Genomic DNA, 24012 nt, shown 5'->3' with positions numbered 1-24012 from the left:
ACCCCGGCTGTGACCTTGGCTGTGACCCCGGCTGTGACCCCGGCTGTGACCCCGGCTGTGACCTTGGCTGTGACCTCGGCTGTGACCCCGGCTGTGACCCGGCTGTGACTCTGGCTGTGACCCCGGCTGTGACCCGGCTGTGACCCCGGCTGTGACCCGGCTGTGACTCTGGCTGTGACCCCGGCTGTGACCCGGCTGTGACCCCCGGCTGTGACCCGGCTGTGACCCTGGCTGTGACCTTGGCTGTGACCCAGCTGTGACCCCGGCTGTGACCCGGCTGTGACCTTGGCTGTGACCCCGGCTGTGACCCCGGCTGTGACCTTGGCTGTGACCTTGGCTGTGACCCAGCTGTGACCCCGGCTGTGACCCGGCTGTGACCTTGGCTGTGACCCCGGCTGTGACCCCGGCTGTCCCCTGGCTGTGACCCCGGCTGTCCCCTGGCTGTGACCCCGACTGTGACCCAGCTGACCCCGGCTGTCCCCATTGCCCAGCCCTGTGCATCGCCACCTTCCTCAGGTGAGTGACTTTGTCGGCTCTTCCCAGCCCAGCACAGCGTCACAGGCTCCCGGGGGCTCTGCACTCCTGTCCCGCAGGGTTTGCAGCAGGTTCCTGCTTCCTGAACTCCTGGGCAGCTCGTCCATTTGTGTGGAGCTGAGGGAGAATTGGGGGCTCCTTTTCCTCTGCCCCGGAGCTGGCAGGAGGCAGGAGGGGGTTCCCACTCTGGGGTTGTCCCCAGCTCGTATGGGCTGAGTCCTGCAGGAATATCACCCCAGGAGGGATGGAACCAAACCCCAGGACTGCTGGATTTCCAGAGTCTCACTCCAAACGTGCAGGAAGTTTTGTTTAAATTAACTCTGTTGTGGCACCGTGGTTTGGGGGATGAGGAGCTGCCAGGGCTCAGCTCCCCTCACTGACGTGCCTGGGGCCAGGCAGGGAACACCTGCAGCTCCCTGGGGCTCCTGGTTAATTATTCACTGTGCTCCAAACAGCCCCGGGGGTGTGTTATTGGTGGGACTCAGAGCCCAGGGCTGGTGTGAGCAGCCCAGGGCAGTGGGGTGAGCAGGTTCCTCACCAGGCAGGGCAGGAGAGGAGCTGGAGCAGCAGCCACTCATCGAATTCATCCCAGAGCCTGAGAAATGCCACAGGCACTGCTGCAGGTGCTGCTGGCACTGCCCGGGCGGGGCGGGGCTGGGGAGGGCAGGGGGGAGGCAGAGCCGCTGTCAGGGCAGTGCCCCCACCCCTGACCAGACCCCATTGCTGTGGTGTCCCCAACCCTGAGTGTCCCCACCCCTGACCAGACCCCATTGCTGCGGTGTCCCCACCCCTGAACAGACCCTATTCCTGCACTGTCCCTATTCCTGCACTGTCCCTATTCCTGCACTGTCCCCACCCCTGAGTGTTCCCCATTTCCACTGTGTCCCCTTTTCCTCGCAGTGTCCCCCATCCCTGCCCTGTCCCCATCCCTGCAGTGTCCCCATCCCTGCAGTGTCCCCATCCCTGCAGTGTCCCCCATCCCTGCAGTGTCCCCATCCCTGCCCTGTCCCCATCCCTGCAGTGTCCCCCATCCCTGCAGTGTCCCCATCCCTGCAGTGTCCCCATCCCTGCACTGTCCCCGTCCCTGCAGTGTCCCCACCCCTGTGGCTCTGCCAAGGGCCACTGCAGCACTGTTGGTTTCTGGGTTTTGGCCGATCCTCCTCTCCTCCTGCCCGGCGCAGCTCCCGCTGCCCAAGTCCATGTTTGCTCTGTGTCTGCTCCGGCTCTTGGCTCCATCCGGGGCCCCCAGCCCTGGGGACAGGCAGAAAGGACACAAATTTGGCAGGACACCGCCTGCAGAGCACTGCACTGGGGCTGCTCAGTGCCAACCACAGCCAGGGGCGAGGGCAGAGGGGAAGGCTGGACTGCAGAGAGGAGCAGCCTCCAAACAAGGGGAGGGTTCCCTTGAGTGAAAAAATGGATCAATATTTCCTAATCTTCCTCACAACCCCCATGCCTTTAGTCCAGGAGAGCCTGAGGCAAAGCCGGGCCTGTTCTTTCCTTAAATTCAGAAATATTTGGCTATATCTATTTTTTTATTTTCTGAAAAAGCAAGAGGAAATATTGGGTGGGATTTTTAAAAACAAAATGGGGAAAAAAACATATATTGATACATCCAGAAAGCTCCAAATCCACCTGCACTGTCCCCAGCAGGAGCTGAGTAACCACAGGGAACTGGGGAATGTTTTATATCCAAATGTCTGAGCTCGGGGCATTTCCAGCCCGGAATGCCTGTCCAAACACGCTGAAAGCCTGTTCTGAGCGAGCTGCAGATAAAGCAGCCTAAACATCACATCAAAGGCTGGTGGAGCCCGGCCAAGAGCTGAAATCATCGCTCGGGCTCCGGCCGGGCTTCATTAGGGATTTATTAGGGATTTGTTAGGGGATCATTGGAGCTTCATTGGGGCTTCATTAGGGCTTTATTAGGGATTTATTGGGGCTTCATTGGGGCTTCATTGGGGCTTCATTGGGGTTTCATTAGGGTTTCATTGGGGCTTCGTTAGGGCTTCATTGGGGCTTCATTGGGGCTTCAGTGGGCCTTTATTGGGGGTTCATTGGGGTTTCATTGGGGTTTCATTGGGGCTTCGTTAGGGCTTCATTAGGGCTTCATTAGGGCAGCTCGCAGCTCTCAGAGCCGCACCCCGACCTGCACCCCTTGGGCAGGGCAGGGACCCCCATAGGGAGGGCAGAGACCCCCTGGGGAGGGCAGAGACCCCCATGGGGAGGGCAGGGACCCCCTGGGGAGGACAGGGAGGTCATCGGTTTCCCGCAGGGCAGTGAGACACCCAGAGCCGCAGGAATGTCCTGGGGAAGGGAAGGGAAGGGAAGGGAAGGGAAGGGAAGGGAAGGGAAGGGAAGGGAAGGGAAGGGAAGGGAAGGGAAGGGAAGGGAAGGGAAGGGAAGGGAAGGGAAGGGAAGGGAAGGGAAGGGAAGGGAAGGGAAGGGAAGGGAAGGGAAGGGAAGGGAAGGGAAGGGAAGGAGAGGTTCAGTAAGGCCGGGGCTGCTCCGGCTCCTGCCGGGTTTTATCCGCTCCTGTCCCCGGCGGGCTCAGCTCCAGCCCCCGCCCCCTGAGTTCGGGCAGGTTCCCGGCCCCGCTGCGGGGCTGGATGCGCTCAGCCTTCCCTTCCTCCCCCGCCCCGAGGCAGCTCCTCCTCATCCCCATCCCCATCCCCATCCCCATCCCCGCTCTCCCGCTCCATCCGCTTCTCCCCGCGCTCGGAGCCGCCGCCGGGAGCAGCCGCCGGTAGGTGCGGGCGGGGGGCGGCGGGACCCCCAACCTGGGCCGGGCAGGGCCGGGGCTGAGCCCCGCGGGGTGCCCAGGACACCCAGGGGATGCTCAAACACACCCCAGGGCACCGATTGCCGAGGGAGGCTCGGGGATGCTCCGGGGTACCCCGGGGATGTTCTGCCATTCCAGGATACCCAGGGGATGTTCTGGCACCTCTGGATGCTCTGGGGTCCCCTCGGGATGCTCTGGGATGCTCCAGGATGCTCCGGGGATGTTCTGGCACCTCTGGAGGCTCTGAGATCCCCTCGGGATACTCAGGGATGCTCCAAGGGATGTTCTGCCATCTCTGGAGGCTCTGGGAGCCTCTTGGGATGCTCCAGGATCCCCAGGGGATGTTTTGCCATTCTGGGATCCCCAGGGATGTTCTGGCACCTCCACAGATCCCTCTGGAGGCTCAAGGGCAGAGGGAGGTTCCCCAGTGCAGGGTGGGGCTGTGAGAGGCAGCAGGTCCCTTCCCCAGGGACAGCTTTAGGGTGGCAGGTGCTGCTCCCCCCCACAGATGGGACAAACTCCCCCCCCCCCAAAAAAAAACCCTGCAGGTGTCCCCAAATCCTGGAGGGAGGGGTAGCTCAGGGGCTCAGCCTCATTCCAAATGACAATGTCCAAATTACTGCAAATTCCTAAAGCTCTGGGTAGAAGCAGAACCCAGATCAGAATCTGAATTGAAATATACTAAACAAATATACCAACATATTAAATTGAAATATACTGAACAAATATACAAATTGAAATATATCAAACGTTTCAAATGGCAAAACACAATATTAAAAAAAAAAAAAAAACCCAAACCAAACAAACTAAAAAAAACCACCCAGACAGAACAACAAACAGAAAGGAAAATTGCTGCAGTGACACAGCACTATAAATGGCTCATTTTTGATGCAAAATAAATAAAAGTCACAGAACCATGGAATGGTTTGGGGAAGCCACAGCTTCTGTGGGCAATTAAGAGTGGTCAGGGATGCCCCATCCCTGGGAGTGTCCCAGGCCAGGTTGGGCAGGGGATGGAGCACCCTGGGGACAGTTTAAGGTGTCCCTGCCATGGCAGGGGTGACACTGGATGAGCTCTAAGATCCCTCCCAACCCAAACCAGTCTGTTGGGAAAGATTAATCAGGGAAACTTTATAAATATGATTGCTTAGCAAAAGATTCTGAAAATGTGAAACCTGTAGTTGAGATAGAAATGGAAGCTCACTTTGAGTTGTAGGATACCGAGTCTTATTCACTATAGAACCTAAACACAACAGCCTGGGCAGCTGGAGGAGAATCCCTTTGGATTGAACAATCCCCTTCTGCTGCCTGAGGGATCCAAAGGTCAATGCAGCAAAACAGAAAAGTCTAAAGAGGAGTTTTTAGAGTTTAAAATATAACACATGGTAATGTAGTAGTTCTTATAGGCTGTGTGGAGATTCTATAGGATTCTGTGTCTTGTGTGGGTTGGTCACTGTAAATTAGAATATTCATCACAAAAGGAGATGGAATGGATTGGAACCAGGACCTCTCTCTCTTGGCTTTCCCTCGCTCTTCTCTCGCCCTCTTGGCTCTCTTGGCTCTCTTGGCTCTCCTCTTGGCTCTCTCTCTCTGGACCTCGCTCTCCTTTCCCTGCTCTTCCCCCTGCACTCTGACCCTGCCCCTTGCTCTCTCTCTCCCCTCTCCTCAGCCCAAACCCTCTTTGCTCTCTCTCCTTCTCTCTCTGGCACTTCCCTCCAGCCCAGGCTGGTGGCTGAAGGCAAAGCCCTTTCTACCCACCACCCCTGCAATAAACCCACATATTCTAGAATATCTCAGGTGTGCAGAGTCCCTTGTCCCTGTAAGTCACAGATGCCTCTACACCAGTCCATGATGATTCTGTGATTTATGACTGCAATAACACCACAGGGATCACCCCGATGGCCCTGACAGCCAAAACTCCTCCTCACCAGCACTCTCTGAGCTCTGAGCTGCTCTCCCAGCCAAACCAAAGGTGCCAAACACAAATTCCTGCAGGTTCCAATGTCCCCGGGCTGGGGCTGCAGGTGTCAGGCTGGGACTCTGCATGTCCCCACTGTCCCCTTCCTTTGCCAGCACCTGCAGCCTCCTGTCACCTTGGGGCCATTTGGCAACAGGGAAACCCCTGACAGGGCAGAAACAGGTCCCTGTTCCCCCTGACAGCAGCAGGTTCCCACTGTACTGGGGGTCCTGGGCACTGTGGGGCTTTGGCTCAGCTGTTGGGAATAAGGGCAAGGAGCCAGAGCCTCAGGAGCTGCCTCAGCTGGGAGGAAGATCAAGGTCTGAGCAGTGGGAGGAAGGCCAAAGTCATTTAGGGAGCTCGGGAGGAAAAGTTCATCCCCTGGGCTGGGGTGGAGCTGGGAAGGAAAGTTTATCCAAAGGGCTTGCAGAGCTCTGGGTCTGCCTGAGCCCAGCTCTGTGCAGCCCAAATCCAAAGTGTGTGTTCCTGCAGGGCCCAGCTCTGTCCATCCCAAACCCAGAGTGTGTGTGTGTTCCTGCAGGGCCCAGCTCTGTGCAGCCCAAACCCAGAGTGTGTGTGTGTTCCTGCAGGGCCCAGCTCTGTCCATCCCAAACCCAGAGTGTGTGTTCCTGCAGGGCCCAGCTCTGTGCAGCCCAAATCCAGAGTGTGTGTGTGTTCCTGCAGGGCCCAGCTCTGTGCAGCCCAAACCCAAAGTGTGTGTGTTCCTGCAGGGCCCAGCTCTGTCCATCCCAAACCCAGAGTGTGTGTGTGTTCCTGCAAGGCCCAGCTCTGTCCATCCCAAACCCAAAGTGTGTGTGTGTTCCTGCAGGGCCCAGCTCTGTCCATCCCAAACCCAGAGTGTGTGTGTGTTCCTGCAGGGCCCAGCTCTGTGCAGCCCCAATCCAGAGTGTGTGTTCCTGCAGATCCCAGCACGGAGGAAGCTGTGCTGACCCGCTGTGCAGGGAGAACAATTGGACATTGTGCTGCCTTATCACCCTGAGCCCTGTCCTGCCTGAGGAACCCATTAAACTTTAGACCCCTCTCTGGGCAGACCTTCCCGTGTGTCCCGTGTGCCTCCTCAGCCTCCCACCCCTTTTCACCCTTCACTTTTTTTGTCTCTGCTTTTCCTTTGGCCTCCCACTTTATTTTGGCCTCCCGCCCTTCTCAGCCTCTGCATTTCTTTCCCCCCTCTCACCCTTTCTTGGCCCTCTATCCTTTTGCAGCCTCTATTTTTTCTGTCCTTGTTTTTATTTCTGATCAACCTTTTTTTTTCTCTTGCACTCCTCAGCCATTGTTTTTTTTTTCCTCCTCAACCTTGTGACTCCAATTCTTTTCCAGACTTGTTCTCACCTTTAGCCCCCATTTCTATTTCAACCTTCTTTACTTATTCCATCCCCATTTTATTTTATTTTATTTTGTTTTATTTTATTTTATTTTATTTTATTTTATTTTATTTTATTTTATTTCCCTGTCTTTATTTCCCTTTTTTGCCCTTTATTGCCCTCAAAACACATTAGCACTTGCACTGGATCTTATAAACCCTTTTAGTAAATATTCCCTGAGAAAAAAAAAATGTATATTCCAGGGAGGTAAAGGCTGCCCTGAGCTCCTGGGCTGCCCCTGGGTACCAGCACTTCTCCCTCCCGGGCACAGCAGGCACTGACTCACAGCTGGGGCATTTTTAGGAATCCTGTGTACATTGTCAGTGCAATGTGGGGGATTATCCTGGAGCTTGGGTCTGTCTTTCAAACAGAAACCTCACAATGAGAATCTCTTTGCAGAAGGATTTGTTGAAAACCAGTTCAGTGAGAGGCACAAAGGCTTTGTCACAGTCTCTGCTGTGGCTGCAGGAATCCTCCCTCTCCCCCTGGGTTTGAAAGGTGCCTGACTCAGTGCTGAGCTCCTGTTTCTCCCCTTGTTTCTAGCATCAGAACTGTTGGTTTAAAGCTGTTGGAGAGCCAGAGCAGAGGCCAGGGCTGTGCAGAGCAGCTGCAGCAGCAATCGGTGACATGCAGGTTTTATATTCCCCAAAGTCTGTCAGTGTTTAACAGGGCACTGCTCACCAAGGGATGGGGACTTGTGCCTTGTGCTCTGGTTTCCAGCCCTGAGGAGGCACAGACACTCTGCACATGCAGGGACAAAACTGTCCCTGCCACAGGTCCTGCTTGAATAACAAAATTGCTTCATTTCCATCTGCTGGAGGCAGCAGAGAAAGGCTGAGACAGACTCTCACAGTGCCAGGTTCATGTTTAGGAATTCCCTTCCAGAACAGCTAATACACAGTGCTAAATAAAGTCCTGTTAGCCACAGCACCATTAACGTGCAGCCATGGTCCAGCTTAAAGCCTGACCTCTGTTTTAATTAGGTGACAAACCCCATTCTGCTGGGTCTTAAATCAGAAGTGAGCTCAGAAAACAACCCTTTAAGTGAGCTCAGAACCCCTTTCCCCTTCTGTTTGTGCTTTCCCTGCCCCCAAACTCTCTTTCCTTTCCCAGACTCTCTCCCTTGCCCAGGGAAAGCCCCAGACTGAGGAAAGCACCAAGCTGGGATCCCACAGGCAGATTCCCAACCCAGAGCATCAAAGCCTGGCAGCTGTCCCTGAGGGCAGGGCAGAGAGGGGCTGCACAGGGTGTGGGAACCAGGCTGTGCCCAGGTGCCCCTGACTCATGGCTTGGCATCTAAACCCCTTTTGTCCCCTCCAGACTCCTGTTGGGAGTGGTGTTGTCTGCCCTGAGCTGTCCTCACAAGGATTTGCCCACTGCCCACAGCAGTCTGGACACACAGTTCACCCGTGACTGACTCACAAAGCCTGTCCTTGCTCCTGGCTCTTAATTTAGATCTGTGTGTCAGTCTTGATCTTGGATTTTCCCTTTCCACAGCTCCAGCGCTGGTAAATCTGCCTGTCCACCTGCAGACCAGCCCTGCCAGCCCTCACCTGTGCAGGGACTCTGTTTCTGCAGAATCACAGAACCCAGGAGCTGTTTAGTTTACAAAACCCCTCTCAAATCATCCAGTCCAACCATTCCCCCAGCCCTGCCAAGGCCAGCACTGACCCCTGTCCCCAAGAGCCACATCCACACGTCTGTCACAGCCCCCCAGGGTGGGGCCAGCCTGGCAGTGACCCCTGTGAGGGGCACAGTTGCCCACCCTGCTGGATGCTGGTCCCAGGGGTGTTCCCAGCCCAGGGGGTGAGGCAGGCAGCTCCCCCAGCCTGCAGACCCCCCTTGGGGCACTCTGAGACAGGCCCCAGAACAAGAGCAGGAGCCTGAGGAGTCATTTCCCTTCTCTGCTTCATCCTTGCTGCAGGGCAGACAGGAGGGGGAGATCTTTACCGTGACAAATCCTGCTCTGTGCATCCCAGGATGAACTCCAGACCCAGAGCTGTTTGCTCATCCCAGACACTCTCTGTGTGCCATAAGCCCCCTGGAAATGATGCTGATCAGGGAGCTCAGGCCAGACCTGCCCCTCTCCCTGGGAGATCAGGGACATCCTGCATCCCTGTGCCACCCAAACAGGACCTGTCCCACCCTGTCCCCTCCATGCATTTCCAAACCCCCAGAGCTGGCACAGGGCCATTCCTGTGTCCCCAAGGCTGCTCTGATTTCCCCCACTCCAGTAGTTTTTCCCAGAGAGATCCACCATCACTTCTCCCACAGCTGCCCAGCCCCACGTGGGTGTTGTAAACAAAACCACCCAACTCTGTCCTTTTTCCACTGGAATTTCCATCTCTCTTGATACTTGATTCGCTATTGAAGGTCAAATCTTGGACATGAAGTACAAGTATTTAACACCAAGTGAAATACCCTCCCTTCCCCTTCCTTAGTATTCCCATCACTGCAGGGTGTTCACAAAAGCTTCCCCTGGATGGGAAAAGCTGCCAGGCCCCAAATGGGCCTCCTGGAGCTCACACCTGCCCTGGTGTGGATGTGAACCTCCACACACCACAGGGGACGCTCACTGACTCCCTGGGGACTCCAGTGCAGGGCTGAATGTGCAGGTGATGAGTAAGGAAAAGGTAAAACCCCATTGGGGTCCTGGTTGTGGCAGCCCTGGCAGCAACTGCTGATCCTCTGCCTGGTAGACCCAAAATTTTTGGTTTAGTGTGGGTTGTTTTTTTTTTGGGGGGTTTTTTTTGTGGTTTTTTTTTTTTTTTTTTTTTTTTTTTTTTTTTTTTTTTTTTTTTTTTGTTTTTGGTTTTGGTTTTGGTTTTTTTGGGGTTTTTTTTGGGTTTTTTTTGTTTTTTTTTTTTGTTTTTTTTTTTTCCTACTTAGACAATCCAGGGCATTTTTTTGTCTTGATTATCACAAGCATCACATCACAGCAGCTGTGGCTGCCCCTGGCAGTGCCCAAGGCCAAGTTGGACAGAGCTTGGAGCACCTGGGACAGTGGAAGGTCTCCCTGCCCATGGCTGGGGTGACACTGGACGAGTTTTAAAGTCCCTTCCAAGCCAAACCATGATCCCTGTGGGCCAGCCTGGCCCCTGAAGCAGCTGTGGAAACACAGGGGCACAACAAACACCGCGGAGTGTCTGAACTGCCCACTGGGGAGCTGGAAATAGCCAGCGTGGGTGAGACCTCGGGGGCTGAGCCTCAGCAGCCTGTTAAAATTGCAGCCTTCCCTCCTGCACTGTGCCCTTTGCGGTGCTTTGTTGTTTACAGAGATGAGAAGGGGCAGAGGAGCATCCAGAAAACATCCCCTTCTCTCTAATGAGGGTTCTGTAATGGAAACACGAGGCAGGGATCTGTTTTCTTTGGAGAGGGGTGGCAGCTCCTGCTGCTGTCACACAGCCTGTGGTCACACATGTCACAGCAAACAGGTGCCCAGCCCTGCAGGGACACAGGTGTCTCTTGTGTCCCCGTCTGGGACAGCAGCACCAGAATTAGGGCTGTACCTTCCACGGGGTCTGGTCCCAGTGGGTGACTCAGGCCAGAACTGAGGGTGACACAGAGAGCTCCGTGTCCACCCCCTGCCACAGCTGAGAATTCCCCCCAGGACACAGACCAAAGCACTGACCTGTCTGGCCCTACAGACCACAAGAGGTGCAGGGCTGCTCTCCTTAGTTTACGCCAGTGACTACTTAGCCACACTAAGATCTGTGTGTCAGCCTTGCATTTTCTGCATTTAACATGATTCAGCCCCGAGCTGGCCTTACTCTGATCTTTCATCTGAAACACTCCTTGCCCACTCCTACACGCTGCAGCTTTTCACTGGAAGGCATTTTCCCCAGTCCCCAAGTCATGTAGATAAGAAAATTATTATTTATTGGAGGATTTTCCTGGTAATAGCCACTATTAACTCAAGCTTTTCTCTTGCTGTTATTGAGCAACAGCTTAAGCTCCTTACTCAGGCAGCTTGGAGAAAAAAAAAACAGGAGTCAGCATCCAGGGGTACAAGAGGCTGAATTTAAAATAAGACATTGGGCAACAGAATTAAGAACAGGATCCTTCCAGCCAGTCTTCCTTAGATGTTAAAAAGAGCAGCTGTACAGCCCTTACACAAACACTGCAGGATGAACACCACTGACTCCCTGCACATTTTCATAGTAAATCATTGCTGAGCTTATGGTGAACCCAGAAACCAAGAGATTTTCCTTGGGAACGGCCCAGCCCGAGGCTGTGCTGGAGGAAGTCGGATTTCTGAGCGATGATATGTCTGCTGATGGTTAACCACCAGGATGGATGTGGGGTTTCACTTGGCCTGGAGATGAAACCCTCGATTCCAGCATCCTCTGCTCCTCTGGGGGAAGGACACGGGGTACAAAGGCTGAGCCCAAACTCAAACCCCAGTTTTGAAGCTGGAGCCAACCCTCGGCTGGGTTTGGCCACCCTTCAGAGGGCCAGCTGCAGGAAGTGCTGCCTGACACTGTGTGAGCATTGCTGCTCTTTGCTCCCAGCTCCAGCTCCACGAGCAGCCTGGGAGGTGTTGGAGCCATCTGAGAGCTGGCCCAGGGTGACCAGGACAGAGGGACAGGCACGTACCACAGCAGGGGCGGGATTGGAGGGCTCACAGCGCGCAACAGCAGAGCCAGAGCACTGCTGGATTAACAGCACAGAGGGATCTTTTGGGGCTGCAGTTTGTCATTGGGCATCGTTTGTCATTGGGCATCGTCCGTCTGTCCGTCCGTCCGTCCATCTGTCCGTGGGTGTGCGGGGCAGCCACACCTGCAGCGCCAGCCCAGACAGCCACAGCCAGGCCTCTGTGGTCTGACCCTGTGCCCAGTGTCCTGCAGGGACACCGGGGGTGGGGACACTGCAGAGCTGGCTGAAGTGACACCAGCTGTGCCTCCTGTCCCCAGGGACCGACAGCAGGTCCTGGGCGGGGATGGGACCCCACTGCAGGGTCCCACCAGTCTGGGGATTCTGAGCAGGAGCCAAGGGGGACACAGAGTGCCCCCTGCCTCTGGGGGTTTTCATATCATCACAAAACACTCCAGCCAGCACCTTCCCAGCTGCACCTCCCATGGTTTCTCTCCAAGACTCCTTTCCCTGGAAAGCCAAGGCAGATCCAGGGAGGAGGGGTGCCCACAGCCCATAACCAGGGTGGCAAACCCCAAAACAAGGTTCCTGTGCCTGGTGCAGCACAGGGCCACCCTCCCCGGGTGACAAGGACAAGGCTGGTGTCACTGGTGGCACCTGGCAGTGGCTGCTCCCAGGCAGCTCAGCCTGCTGGAGGGAGGTGCTGGGAGGCAGCAAAGCAGGGGAGCAGGGATGGGGCTGTGCACTGCTCTGGGAGGAGGAAAAGGCACCTGGAAAAGGCAGGCAGGACTCACTGCAGGGGAGGGGAAGCCCTGGGTGGTGGCATTGCCACCTCTGCAAAGCCCAGAGGTGTCCCCTGGGAGAGGCACATCCTCCAGCCCATCCTCGGCTTTGGGAGCTTTGGGGAGTCTCTGTCCAGGCTGTTCTTCCCATCCTGCAGGTCCCACACATCCAGCTGGCTCTGACAGACGGGGTTCAGGGATATGAAAGGCTGGGATCTGTGGGATTTGTGTGTGTCCCTGCTCTGGAACCCAGACAGGACACAGGGACAGGACCATCCTGGCACAGCTCCAGCTCTGGGGCTGGAGCGGCTCCTGCAGCTGGAACTACAATTAAGTTAATGACCGGATGGCAAAGGGCCGTGGGTTGGGAGGTGGGAGGGGAGGGAAGGTAATTACAAAGTGGAGGGTTCTCCTGGTTTTCCTGTCTCCCCACGGACACCACCAGCCCGGTGGGATGTAGCACTGCCTGTCCCAGCTCAGAGCTCTGAAAAAGCCACATCTGGGTCTGGGGTTCCCTTGGGCACCCCTGAGGACACAGGGCTGGGTTAACCCTGTCTTTCCCATGAAGCTGCTGTGTTGGTCATCAGCTGTTGTAATTCTTTAGGGAAATGGTTTCTCCCTTTTTGACCCTCTGGAGTCATTTACCACTTAAAATGACCCTTCCTTCCCTCTCTGACCCCCCTGGCTGTGGTCCAGCTGTCTCTTCCCTGACCAGGAGGTTATAAATTGTCTCCCCTTCCTTAGTTCTACCTCTTTCCCCCTGGAATTTCAAAGAATAAACACCTGGGACAAAGGTCCCGGGGGAAAGAGCCTCTTCTAAGATTTCTCACCTCATCCTTGGTATAATTCTCTCCAAATCCTCCTAATAACTGAGCTGGCTAAAGCCCCCAGGAGGAGGGCAGGAGAGTGAATTTATCAATCAGCCATTAGTGACACCCACTCAGGAAACTCCTAAAATCCCAGCTTTACAGCCCCTTTACAGCTGTTTTACCTGCCACAAATCCAGTGTGACTGAGGGGAAAGGCTGTTCTCTGCTGGAGAGCAGGAGATGGTGACAGCAGGCATTAGTTAAATTGATTTTTTATGCTTTTGGTCGCACTTCACTCCATATATCCCACTTGCAAAGGGTAAAAATCTGCCTGATAAATATTTCATCAAGCAGTTAATCACATCGCTGGAGATAAAATCACCTGGCCATAAACAAGACTAGAAAGGAGCCAATGCATTCCACTGGTACTCACAGAGTGATCTATTCCATATTTATCATATGCTTTGCCTAATCATTTATTAAGTCCTTCTAAGAGGATGTGGAGCCCAAGGAATGTGAGCTGTGCCTTGCACTGCCAGCCCTGGGGAGGGGAGAACAGCCCATGCTGATGATAACCCCAGACCCACCAAGCTGCTCCTGCAGCAACCAGAGCGTGAGGAAATCTCTAACCCTTTCCTGGATGGGGAAATCCATCCCATGGAATGGTTCTCTAAAAGTTATGAGTAATAAAATCCCTGTTTATCTCAGAGGTGTTTGTTCCACATGCCTGGGTAGATCTCAGATCACCCCAAAGCCCACAGGAACCTCCTGGGAAAGGCAACTCAGAGCCTGAATTCCTTAAAAATATTCAACCTGTTGTAAGGGTTTTCTATTCCCATGTGGAGAGTCTGGAGTGCCTGGGCAGTGACTGTGCAGTGGAGATGGGAAGGAGGGTGATGCTGTCTGATCCCAGCTGAGTCATACGTCCTGGAGAAACAGGATTTCTGCTTTAATGGAGAAAATAACACTTCCCAAAGTGAAACCAACTGGAGCGTTTCCACTGAACTCACCAGAGCTCAGGAGACGCTGATCTCATTAACTGGAGCTGGACAAAACCTCAGGAGGCTCCTGGGTTTAGCAGCTTCTCCTCTCTCTGGAGCTCTCTGGGTGATCTTTGGCCGATCATTTAAATGACAATTATGATGAACTGCCCTTCTCATCACCGTGGCCACTCAGAGGCCATGCAGAACATTTCCTTCCAACCCTACATAAAGAAATTGTGTCCAAAGCCAAGGACAATCTTGATGTGTTTGAGTCAATCCAATCTGGTTTTAGCCCAGTGGGTGAGATACTTCTGCTTTCCTCCATGGTACTCCATACCATAAGGAAAAAAGCTGGCTACCACTGGGTTGAGCCTTTGCTGGCGACTAAATTTGTGCCATAGGAGCCATTAAAAAAAAAAAAAAAAAAAGGCACAAAAACTTCCTTGAAAAAAAAAAAAAAAAAAAAAAAAAAAAAACACAACCAAAAAAAAACCACAACCTTTTGGACCATTGGGAATCCCCCCAGATTTCCATCAACATGACCTTTATCATGCAAACAAGTGCTGTGTAGTGAAGTCTGCATCAGCTTTGGAGCAGAGAGAAGAGGTCCCCACTCCTCTCATGGCTGTTATTTCAGAGCTCACTGACATTGGCAGCACAACCAGCCCTCGATGCTCTCAGTCAGATCCTCGCAGAGTTTGGGATTTCACATCAAAGCCACTGGTTTGGCCAGTGATAAAGTTTGGAACCGACCCCAAACTTCTGAGAATTTCACAGCTATTCCAGCTGGGCTCCTCTCCCTGGGAGCTGCAGGGAGCAGCACAGGGCCTGGATCAGATGAACATTCAGCTTTAACTCATTCCTTAAGTCTTTTTTTTTACCTTCAGAAATTATTTCTGATCCTTTGGGGTGCTGACATGTCCACCCAGGAGGAAGAGCTGGACCCAGATGGAGCTGGGGCTATCCCAGAGCTGTGCCCTGGGTGCAGCTCCCAGGGATTTATCTGGATGGGGATTTTCTCTCAGGCAGCACAGCAAGGCTGTCACACACAGCTGGAGGAAAGAGGAGCCACAAACTCATCTGCTCTTGGACAAACAGGCTCCAAATCTCTGTCCTGGTGTGACCAGCAGGGTCAGCAGCCGTTCCCCTCTGACAGAAATCTCCTCCTGGAATATTTGCCTTTCTCCATGGGGCACCAAATAACCACTGGAGTGTGGTGTCTCTCAGCTTTGCATATTTCTGTTCTGCTTTGAGCTATTTAATAGCATTGTTGGGCTCCTACCCAAAGCAATAAGGCCCTTTATGTTGTCTTTGGTTCAGGTTTTCTCTCTCTCTCTCACTCGTGCTTTTTTAATTCCCATAAAAACCTCACCAGTGTTCCTGCCAAAAGTGTAATGGCAGGGCCGTGAGTGGTGGTGTTTGCAGAGGAACAACTCCACGGCCATAAAGTCTGAGAACAGCCAGAGTGTTTAGCACGGGGAGACAGGGGGAGTGGAAAAGTGTTCAGTGAGATTTGCTGGGGCAGTCAGGGCAGCTGGCAAGTGCTGGAGCCTTCCTAAAAATAGCAAAAATAACCCCTAGAGGAAATAAGTGATGATGGAGCTGTTGCCAGTTGAGCTGCTCTGGTCAAGCTGTCTGGAGGTGCCCTCCAGGTGACTGTGGGTGGAATCCAGGCCTGCAGAATGTGCTGAGATCCTGCTCAGAGCTCACAGATCTGGGATGTTTCCTTCTCAATACCATCCATCATCAATCCAAGAGACTTCTGGGTGCCTTTTACCCTCAGATTCAAGATAAGCTTTGGGTCTAGGAAATTACCTGCAAAGAAACTGAACTACTGCATGAAAAGTGTGATGAGAGAAAAATAAATACAGGGACCAGACACTCTAAGAAATAATTTCACCTGACGATGGTGTTAAAAAAAAGATTTTGAGTCTGTATTTGGCACCACCTGCTTTGGAAACCACCAGGAGCCACAGAGCTCTGGGGCTTCACCTCCAGCCTCATGGCAATAGGTGGGGGCACCTGTGTTGTCACTCCAGAAAGCACTTCCCAAAATCCCAATCTGTGTCAAACGGGGTGTCTGAGAGCCTGGGCTGAATTCTGTGTCCAGAGCAGAGCTGGTGCCACGGCTGGGGGTGTTCTCAGCCTTTATCTCCAGGGCTCAGCTTTTAGCAATCCAACTTGCAGAGGTTTTTACTCTCTGCAGCCATCTGGGATCCATTTCCAGGTGTAGCTTCCCCTTCTTGCAGCTGGTTTTGGAGTTTGTAAAGAGTTCAGAGGCAAATGTTTGGAGATTCTGTGTGCATGTACATGTGCAGAATTGATACCCCCAGAATCTGCCAGGGCACTCCAAGCAGCACAGCAAACCCACACAGTGTGCCACTGGCTCCATCCCAAGGCACCGGTAGCACAACTCACTGCTAAAAAAAGACATTTTTACAATCTATAAACACATATAAACAGCGACTATAAAATATTTTCCATAATATAGCTGTGGGAATTCGTGACATTTAAAGCAATTTCCTGCATCTAGATTTATTCTGTGCCGTGTCTTTTCCTGTTCATAAATCCACTTCTCTCCAAGCACTGCAGAATTCTGCGTGCACTTTCTGTGTATGGAAGACAGAATGAATTAATGGGAGATTTTAAATGTAGTTTTTAGACTGAAAACATGACAGTACCTGGAATATCTGTGGGAATATCTGTGGGAATATCTGTGGGAATATCTGTGGGAATATCTGTGGGATTGTGGCCCAACCTGTGGCAACTCTTGATGCCACCTCTGCAATGGGATTTCTCATTTCTCAGCCTCCAACATCCACAGCATCTTTCCTTGACTGGCCTGGTGATGCCTTCAGGTTTTGGCACAGGATCTGCTCAAACATGGATTGTGACCACAATCTACAGAAAAATGAGGTTTCAATATGATCTTTCATTAGACCAGCTTGATCCAACCCCAGTGTCCAGCCTGGCCTTGGGCACTGCCAGGGCTCCAGGGCAGCCACAGCTGGGCCAGGGCCTGCCCACCCTCCCAGGGAAGGATTTATTCCCAAAATCCCATCTAACCCTTCCCTCTGGCAGTGGGATGCCATTCCCCTTGTGCTGTCACTCCAGATCCTTGAGCAAAGCCCCTCCCCAGCTCTCCTGGAGCCCCTTTAGGCACTGAGATGCTGCTGGTTAATTCATGGTATATCCAAGACTCAAAATTCCCATTTTCCATAAGCTATTGATCAGTAAATCTGCTTGGCCCAGGCAGTGAAACCTCCTGTCCCTTGCTCATCTCCCAGCTCATCTAACATGTCCCTGACCTTTTCCATGTGTGTTCCTGGCCCAGGTGAGCTGCAGAGAGCCAAGAGATGAGCAATATTTACTACCTGACGTGCAGAGGGTGTTGCAATTCCTGCTCATAATTGTGTTTGAGAGTTATAATAGCGCAGAGAGAGTTTTTTACCTGGGCTCCCTTCCCGCCTCTTGCGGGTTCCAATCAGACACTGGCTGTTTTTTCAAGCTGGTTTTTTTTTTTTTTCTGAGTGTCTAATTTTAGCCCGCACGTCAATAGAAAGGAGAACAAAAACAGAATTCACTGCGATAAAATTAAAAGGACCGAGTCTCCACCCTGGCAGGAGACAGTCCCACGCTGGGGGAGCATCACCTTGGGCTGTGAATCACCTACCCCTGGTCCCCAGGGTGACCCCCAGGCTCCCTCCCTGGCCACCTTTAAAGCCCAGCAGCAGCAGCAGAGTGTGCCCAGCCCTGGGTGTCACCCCTGCTGTCACCTCTCTTGCAGCCCCAGGATGGCCGAGGGGGAAATCACCACTTTCACCGCTCTGACAGAGAAATTCGACCTGCCCGCGGGGAATTATAAGAAACCCAAACTGCTGTACTGCAGCAACGGGGGACATTTCCTGCGCATCCTCCCCGATGGCACCGTGGATGGCACCAGGGACCGCAGCGATGAGCACAGTGAGACACCCCCGGGGGATGCTCGGGGATCCCTGAGAGGGAATTTTATCGCCTGGGAAAGGGGGGAGATGGGGAAAACGGGATCTGGGCCGGGGTTTGTGTGAGACGCCTCCCCTGGGACACAGACAGGGGCAGGGGAGGTGGGAGGTGTGTGCTGTCAAAGGGGAGATGGGAGGTGTATAAATGGGTGTGTGCAGGGTTAAATCTGGTGCTGGTTTTAGCTCATGGCAGAGAGAGAGAGGGGACACTGCAGGGATGGGGGACACTGCAGGGATGGGGGACACAGCAGGGATAGGGACACTGCAGGGATGGGGACAGTGCAGGGATGGGGACAGTGCAGGGATGGGGGACACTCAGGGATGGGGGGACAGTGCAGGGATGGGGGGACACAGCAGGGATGGGGACACAGCAGGGATGGGGACAGTGCAGGGATGGGGGACAGTGCAGGGATGGGGGGACAGTGCAGGGATGGGGACAGTGCAGGGATGGGGACACAATGGGGATGGGGGACACAGAGGGGCTGGGGACACAGCAGGGATGGGGACAGTGCAGGGATGGGGACACTCAGGGATGGGGACAGTGCAGGGATGGGGACACAGCTGGCCCTGGCAGGGATGGGGCTCAAGGCACCCCACACACACACACACAGAGCATCCCATGCAATCTGTGCTGTCTTTCCCTTGTCATCCCTGTCCCACAGCGCTTTACCAGGTCACCCATGGCAGGCTGTCCCCTGCCTGTCCCCATCCCTGCAGTCAGTGACACTGGTGGCTCCAGCCCGTGGGACACTGGGACCTCTGCTGGGAGCAGCTGCTCCTGCAAAGGCCATCCCTTGTCCTGCCAAGGAATCCTCGGGAATTTTATGCTTTTTGTGCTTTTGCATTACCAAAACCTCTTCAGAGGATTTTTTAACCCACTGCCCAGGAGAGCTGGACAGGCCATACAGCAAATCTCCTGCAGGGCTGGGCTCTTCCCCTCAGCTCCTGGCAGCCTCCTCTGGGTCACCATATCCTGAGCATTTACTGGAATGGGACTGACACCTGCCAGGCTCCTATCTCGTCACAAGGAAAGGCTGTGAGGAGCCAAGCCGGCCTTACAAAGTGCTAAGAAAAGCGCTTTTATTTTCCTTAAGCCACAAACAACACATGTGGCCTCTGCCCCCAAACCCAGCCTTTCCTCTGGCTATTGTTGTTTTAGTGACAGACAGTTTAGAGGAGAGTTTTAATTGCAAACAGTGTCTCCCCAGCACCAGGCAGTGAGCTGGATGAAGGTGAGCTCCCTGAGGCTGGATAAACACAGCCTGCAGCTCCAGCCAGGAATAAACCTGGTGTGTAACCCTCAAACCCTTGGGAAAGGCTGGATGGTGACCCAAAGGATCTGCAAGAGACAGAACTGGGCTCACAGACACACCAGGAGAGGTGGTTTGAGGTCAGGCAGTGTCTCTGCAGCATTCTCCAGAATTTTTACTGCACTCAGAAGGAGAGGTCAGGATCAGGATGGCATCTCCTGGGACATGGGGAGCCACCAAGGACATGAGCACCCACTCCTGTGCCCCACCTCAAGCTGCTGTCCCATGGATGTTGTCACCCAGCACAGATGTTGTCACCCAGCATGGATGTTGTCACCCAGCATGGATGTTGTCACCCAGCCCAGCCCTTTTCCCCCTGGAAAAGCAAATCCACCACCTTGAAGTGGCACCTGCCCGTGGGCAGTGAGTGCAGGCAGGTCCTGCATCCCAGCACCTCCCTGGCTGCTGGCCTGGGGCCACCTGTTTGCAAACCTCTGCCAGAAAGGAGCCTCCTGTAAACCATCTCATAAACTGGGATATTGGAATACACTAATATTTACAGAGGAAACTCCTGGAAGGGCTGTGCGCCAGCCGAGCAGCCTTTGATGAGGTGTAGCCTTGCTCTGAGCACCCACAGCCCTGCTCCTGGAAAATGATGGAGCAGCTTCAGCATCACTGCCTGGTGTGCAGGAGGAGCAGCCCAGAGCATCGCTGGCACTGTGGGATGTTGTCACCCAGCTGGGACAGCCACCACCAGCCCCAGGGAGGGACAGGACATGGAACAGCCAGGGGTCATTGGGAAGCCAGCTGCACCAGTGCTCTGCAAACTGCCCCTGCCCGTGTGGATTTTGTACCAGAAAAATGTGGAGAATTTTTATTCTTCTCATAAATGGCCTCAGGATCAGGGAGGATCTCTACGAAGAGCAGAAGGAGTCACTCTCTGTGAGCCTTTGTTGTCCAGCCCCATGTCAGGATCCATTTCCCACATCTGTGGGTGTTCCAAGCTTGCACCAAGGAATGGAAAGAAAACTTACCTGGACACTGCACATTCTCCAGGATGAGGCTCATGCTCATCTCTACAAAAAGTCTCATTTTCTTGTTTTCAAGCCATTACTTCATGGAAGGAAATCTCTGTACAGAGAACCTGTAAGAATTCAGTGCACAAGCTCCTTCCTCTGGACACACTGTTCTCCCTCCCTTTGTGGCCAAAAACCTCAACATCCCCACTGGCAGCAGGAGGGGCCCTCACTCCCCTCTCTCAAGGAAAGTTTTTAGACCAGCAGCATCATTTTCATCCCATTTTCCATATTTTCTCCCTGGATTGCTCCTCGGCCAGGTCTGCAGCCCCTCAGGGCACACAGGTGGGCTGGGGTTTTCCCAGAGCACATTCCCAGCCCAAACCAGGCGTGCACAAGTGTTCCTGCAAACCTGCACCCACACAATTTCCTAATTAGCCATCATTTGCTGAGCAGGAAATGCCAAAAAAATGAAGGATGTGAACCATTAAAGCGAAGATTTCGCTGGAACGGGTGTTCCACCAGGCCAAGAGGTAACATTGCCTCTTACCTCATCTAAATAAGGATAAATAAATTAAATATAAACAGGAAGGAAGGAGCTGGAGCCAAGACATCCGTTCATTCTTCATTCCAACCAACCTAAATATTGCTGTTATAAATCTTAGGAGGGAAAAAAGCTGCCTACGAGATGGGAAAGATCACTGGGAAGAGCTGGAATTTGCAAGTCACTGTGACTGCAGCCACAGGCTTCTCTATTTCCCCATTCTCCATCTACACTGGATAAATCCAGCTGCAGCAGACAGCTGGATGGGATGTTCTGGATCAGGGGTTTGCACTGCAGGCATCTCCACTCTGCCCATCCCTGGCTTAGCTCTCAAAATACTTTTTCATATGTCACTCCTTAAGTGTCCTGTCAAACCACATGAGAAATTTGTAAATTAGAGCCAGAATTAAAACCCCAGTCTCCTGTGTCCCATTCCAGCATCGTAACCAAAGAGCTGCCCTTCCTTTGATGTGAAAGAGGGGAAAAATTGGTCTTGGGTTCCTAAAGGAACCTGTGGGATTGCTTTGAAGAAGAGGGTACAAGGAGACACTTTTATTACACACTGTACTGCTTCCTATAAACTCTTTATAAGCCAAATTTCAACAAAATACCCCACTAACCTTCCTGGCAGTTCTTTTTTCCTCCTTTTCCCTATTTTATTTTCACTGTTGTTGTTTTATTTTTCCCTCCCAGTTCAGCTGCAGCTGAGTGCAGAGAGCGTGGGGGTGGTGCACATCAGGAGCACCCAGTCGGGGCAGTACCTGGCCATGGACACCAACGGGCTCCTCTATGGCTCTGTAAGTGGGGGATCCCCTGGGATCAGGCCTGGGGAGGGCTGCAGGAATCTCACAGCTGAGCAATGCAAACCACAGGGCAATCATCAGGCTCTGTTTGTGCTGCTGGCAGCTGCATCTGGCTCTGTTTTGGGGGGCAAGTAAATAAATCACCAAATAATGTCGTTTACTGCCTCTGATAAATATTGTATTTCCTATGGGACACTTGATAAATATTGTGTTTCATACCTGGAGCAGCAGCTGCCACCTGGTGTAGGTGTCCCTGCCCAAGACCAGGGGGATGGAGTTTGATGGTTTTTAAGGTCTTTTCCAACCCAAATCATTCTGGTTCAGTGCTCTGAGCCTGCAGCTGCCCCCACCCAGCTCAGGGCCAGAGCAGCTCATGGAGCACAGGGCAGATTGGGCTCTGCCAATTAAAATTCCCAGGTCACATAAACCTTGCTACAGGAGTGGCCCAGGGGAGTAAATCAAGGCCACCTACCCCACAGTTTAAATATGAGCTTTATGGGGTGTGGAAATCCCTGAGATGGGTCTGGATGGCATCTCAGAGAGGAGCTGGGATTGTCACATCAGGGACATCCCCATGCCCAGGGCACTGGCTCACTGTCCCTCCCCTGGGCTCTCTTCCAGCAGTTACTGGGTGAGGAGTGTCTGTTCCTGGAAAGGCTGGAGGAGAACCATTACAACACCTACGTGTCCAAAATGCACGCGGACAAGAACTGGTTTGTGGGGCTGAAGAAGAACGGGAACAGCAAGCTGGGCCCGCGGACTCACTATGGCCAGAAGGCAATCCTCTTCCTGCCACTGCCCGTCTCTGCCGACTGAGCCCGGCCCCAGAGCTCAGACATGGCCCCAGATCCCGAATCCCAGCTGCTGCTGCCTCCCTAGAGCTCCCCAGAGCTCCGAGCTTTAGGTCAAGGCTTTGCCAAATCCAGCCAAAGCAGAGCCCCTTGGCTCTGTGTGAAGCTTTGCAGAGATGAGGGGACGAGCCCTGACACCTCCCAAGGTCCACGGGGTCCCATGTCCCCCTGCCCTCAGCTGTGTGTGCCATGTGTTCCATGATCCTTAACTGTGTGTGCCATGACCCTGAACTGTGTGTGCCATGTGTGCCATGACCCTGAACTGTGTGCCTGTGTGTGCCATGACCCTTAACTCTGTGTGTCTGTCTGTGCCATGACCTCAGCTATGTGCCCATGTGTGTGTGTGCCATGACCCTCAGCCATGTGTGTGTGTGTGCCATGACCCTTAATTGTGTGCCCATGTGTGCCATGACCTTCAGATGTGTGCCCATGTGTGCCATGTCCCTTAACTGTGTGCCATGTGTGCCATGACACTCAGCCATGTGTGTGCTTGCCATGACCCTTAACTGTGTGTACTATGACCGTCAGCCGTATGTGCCACGTGTGTGCCATGACCCTTAACTGTGTGCCATGACCCTTAACTGTGGGTGTCTGTGCGTGCCATGACCCTTAATTGTGTGCGCCATGTGTGCCATGAGCTGCAGCTGCCAGGCCCTGCCCTGGGCAGGCCCCCAGCAATGTGCCCCAGGGTGATGCTGGTTCCCAGAGAAGTGCACGTTTTGTGTCCCCAGGCATCCTAAAGCAAAGCCTCCCTGGATCCTCCTGTGTGTTAATACATTTATCCATCCAGGTGTGTAGCTCCAGCAATTCCAGGCTGCACCATCAGTCCCCCTTAGCCAGGGCCAGCCTGGAAAGTGCCAGCTGGGCTTGTAGTGCTGAACTAGGCACAGCTCCAGCCTCAGACCTCGGCCTCCCTCACAACACCAATAGTGTGTATTTCATGCTGGTACCTGCCATATGTTATTTGTATTTATTTATTAAGTAAATATTTCTCTTCTACAAGCTGTTCATAAGTAATTCCAGGCACCTTGAGGCTGTCCTGGGGAGGATGGGGCAGTGACTGGTGTGAGCAAGGGGCTGCACAAGGGTGGCAGAGCATCACACCCATTCCTAAAGGAATCTAAAAGTGTTGAGGCTCTAAAAGTGGCACTGAGGCCCCTTGGTGGCTCCCAACCCCTCTGTGAAGCTGATTTTCCCCACCTCTGGCACAAGGCACATCTCCCAGGCAGCTCAAGGGCTGAGAACATCACCAGGACACCACACTGCCCTGCTCCACCCTGAGCATCCACAGCTCCTCTGGAAAACTTTCCCAGGGAGAGGAATTTCTCTCTAATATCAAATCTAAATCTACCATCCTTCATCTTAAATCATTTCCCCCCTGTCCTATCCTGCCATCAAGGACAGGGATGAGACACAAGAGCTCCCAGCAAAGCCAGGACCAGCCATCCCACATGGAGGGAGGAATAAAAGCCACTCTGCCTTGCATATTTCTGCAGCAGCAATTAGCCACTAATTGCTGCTCTTCCCAAACGCTCTGCTAATTACTGAACTCCTGAACTCCTGCACTTGCTGGCTCCCAGACCTTCTCCCCGGGGCTGATAACAGAATCACAGAATCACAGATCACAGAATCACAGATAACATCCCTATAATCCCAGCAAACGGGGAATGGTGGAGCCACAGCTGGGAAGGAACATCTGCCAGGCCTTTGCACCTTCCCTGTGGCCTTC

At 53.3% G+C, this 24012-nt stretch overlaps 1 protein-coding gene across 3 annotated transcripts; it reads left to right on the top strand.

Annotated features, from left to right (window-relative positions):
• The first annotated feature begins 465 nt into the window (after positions 1 to 465).
• FGF1 (fibroblast growth factor 1) lies at positions 466 to 22559 on the top strand. Of its 3 annotated transcripts, none has more exons than XM_083871969.1 (4): positions 466 to 516; positions 17606 to 17781; positions 21323 to 21426; positions 22054 to 22559. In XM_083871969.1, exons 2-4 carry the CDS (start codon positions 17613 to 17615, stop codon positions 22246 to 22248), a joined length of 468 nt encoding a protein of 155 aa, XP_083728095.1. In that variant the 5' UTR covers positions 466 to 516; positions 17606 to 17612; the 3' UTR covers positions 22249 to 22559. The 3 variants fall into 3 exon arrangements, with proteins under 3 accessions (XP_083728095.1, XP_083728094.1, XP_083728093.1); XM_083871968.1 differs by lacking the exon at positions 466 to 516 and adding an exon at positions 3146 to 3277 and having other exon boundaries at positions 22057 to 22559; XM_083871967.1 differs by lacking the exon at positions 466 to 516 and adding an exon at positions 3147 to 3277.
• The last annotated feature ends 1453 nt before the right edge of the window (positions 22560 to 24012 follow it).

Source organism: Zosterops lateralis (assembly GCF_965231275.1).
Source record: "Zosterops lateralis genome assembly, chromosome: 14".
NCBI classification, from domain to species: Eukaryota; Metazoa; Chordata; class Aves; order Passeriformes; family Zosteropidae; genus Zosterops; species Zosterops lateralis.
The sequence above is the reverse complement of the archived record's forward strand: the minus strand, read 5'-3'. Positions and strand labels throughout refer to the sequence as shown.